At 55.5% G+C, this 1,603-nt stretch overlaps 1 protein-coding gene across 1 annotated transcript in view; it reads left to right on the top strand.

The window, feature by feature from the left end:
• LOC103608743 (glioma tumor suppressor candidate region gene 2 protein-like) overlaps positions 1-1,603 on the top strand; it is a gene marked incomplete at its 5' end in the record, with an annotated part of 9,974 nt that overhangs the window by 2,028 nt on the left and 6,343 nt on the right. Inside the window, 2 exons of the mRNA XM_008593144.1 lie at positions 546-654; positions 1,104-1,303. Coding sequence (XP_008591366.1) covers positions 546-654; positions 1,104-1,303 — 309 coding nt within the window. The remainder of the gene's footprint in view (positions 1-545; positions 655-1,103; positions 1,304-1,603) is intronic.

Below are 1,603 nucleotides of genomic sequence, written 5' to 3'. Positions count from 1 at the left end.
TGTGTGAGGTCTCACAGTACATGGAGTGGTACAATTCTGTCCTAGTATGTTTTGTTCTAGAGTTATTGCTTTTAACTCTAATGGTTAACAGTTGCTTTAGAAGTAAAAAGCAGAGAATGCAGTGCTGAGAATTAGATGTCCTGGATCTCCCAAGTCCAGCTCTTTGGCCTTCCCTGGGCCTCTGTTTCACCTGAGTGCCTGCTCTCTTTCTCATTCTGTGGCCGTTCCCCTGCTGTGGCTGGGAGCCCCTCATGTGCAGGGCTGTGGGTGTGACTCCCTCTGTGTCCCTGGCACAGGGCCTGCCTCCTGCTGGCCCAGGACATGGGGGTATTGGAGGCCAGGGCTTGGGCACCTTTGGTCCTACCCTTGGGGGCCTCTTTCCTTGTGTGGGAGTCCGGGTCAGCCTTGGGACCTCCAAGGCTGTGCTGAGATGACTTAGAATGGCAGGTCTGATGGCTCCAGTGGAGCTGAAATGGAGGGCTGTCGGGGCTTGATCTTTGGTAGTGGGGAGGCCTGAGGCCTTGAGTCCTTTCTCTGACTCTCAGAGCTGAAGAAGAAGAGGACCAAAGTCCAGAAGAAGTCATTGCTTCTCAAGAAACCCCTTCGGGTTGACCTCATCCTTGAGAACACATCCAAGATCCCTGCCCCCAAAGAGTGAGTTGTAACATGAGAATGACAACTGAAACAGTCCCAGACTGCTATTTCCTGCCAGACCTTGGCCCTAAAGGGTTTCCTGCGTGTGTGTGTGTATGTGAGAGAGAGAATGATAAGTGAGGGTCATGGGGTATGTGTGTATGTGTCAGATTTGGGCTTTGAAGATTGTATCGGAGGGAGTGAGATTGGTACCCTGGGTGTCAGGCCAAGGCAGGTGAGAATGGGTCTGGCTCAAGCTGGAGACTCTGGGGATGGAGAGGAAGCCTGGGCCGGGGACAGCCCTGGGGAGAGGATATCTATGAAGGGATGGTGAGGAGTACCTTCTGGAGAGGAGGTACTAGAGATGGAACTGCATGAATGGTGGGGGTGAGCCTGACTGGGAGGAGGCCTCGCCACTTCTCAGGCTGTTACCTCACCCACTGCACTCCTGCTGCCTCTCCCCTATGCAGCATCCTTGCCCACCAGGTCCCCAACGCCAAGAAACTCAGGCGGAAGGAACAGCTATGGGAGAAGCTGGTGAAACAGGGCGAGCTGCCCCGGGAGGTGCGCAGGGCACAGGCCCGGCTCCTCAGCCCTTCCACGGCCAAGCCCAAGACTGGGACCCAGGACACTGTTGAGCGACCCTTCTATGACCTCTGGGCCCCGGACAGTGAGTGATCTGCCATTGCCTATGTACAGGGACAGGACTGCCATGCAGTCGTGCGTTGTGCACTGCCCAAGAGGACTGTGTCTAAGGGGGTGCCCTGTGGGTGTTGCTGTGATGGTCTTCTGTCAGGAAGTCGAGCGTCCTGAAGTGGTGCCCTTTTCCCATCTGTGTTCCGTTTTCCTGAGTTGTAGGGGCTCCTGCCCTCAGCCTTGGGTCTCTTCCACTTTCTGAATCCTGTCTAAACACAGTTTTGGGGCCGGCCTGTGGCTCACTCGGGAGAGTGCGGTGCTGATAACACCAAGG

Source organism: Galeopterus variegatus, unplaced genomic scaffold, assembly GCF_000696425.1.
Source record: "Galeopterus variegatus unplaced genomic scaffold, G_variegatus-3.0.2 Scaffold8760, whole genome shotgun sequence".
NCBI lineage: Eukaryota > Metazoa > Chordata > Mammalia > Dermoptera > Cynocephalidae > Galeopterus > Galeopterus variegatus.
The sequence above is the reverse complement of the archived record's forward strand: the minus strand, read 5'-3'. Positions and strand labels throughout refer to the sequence as shown.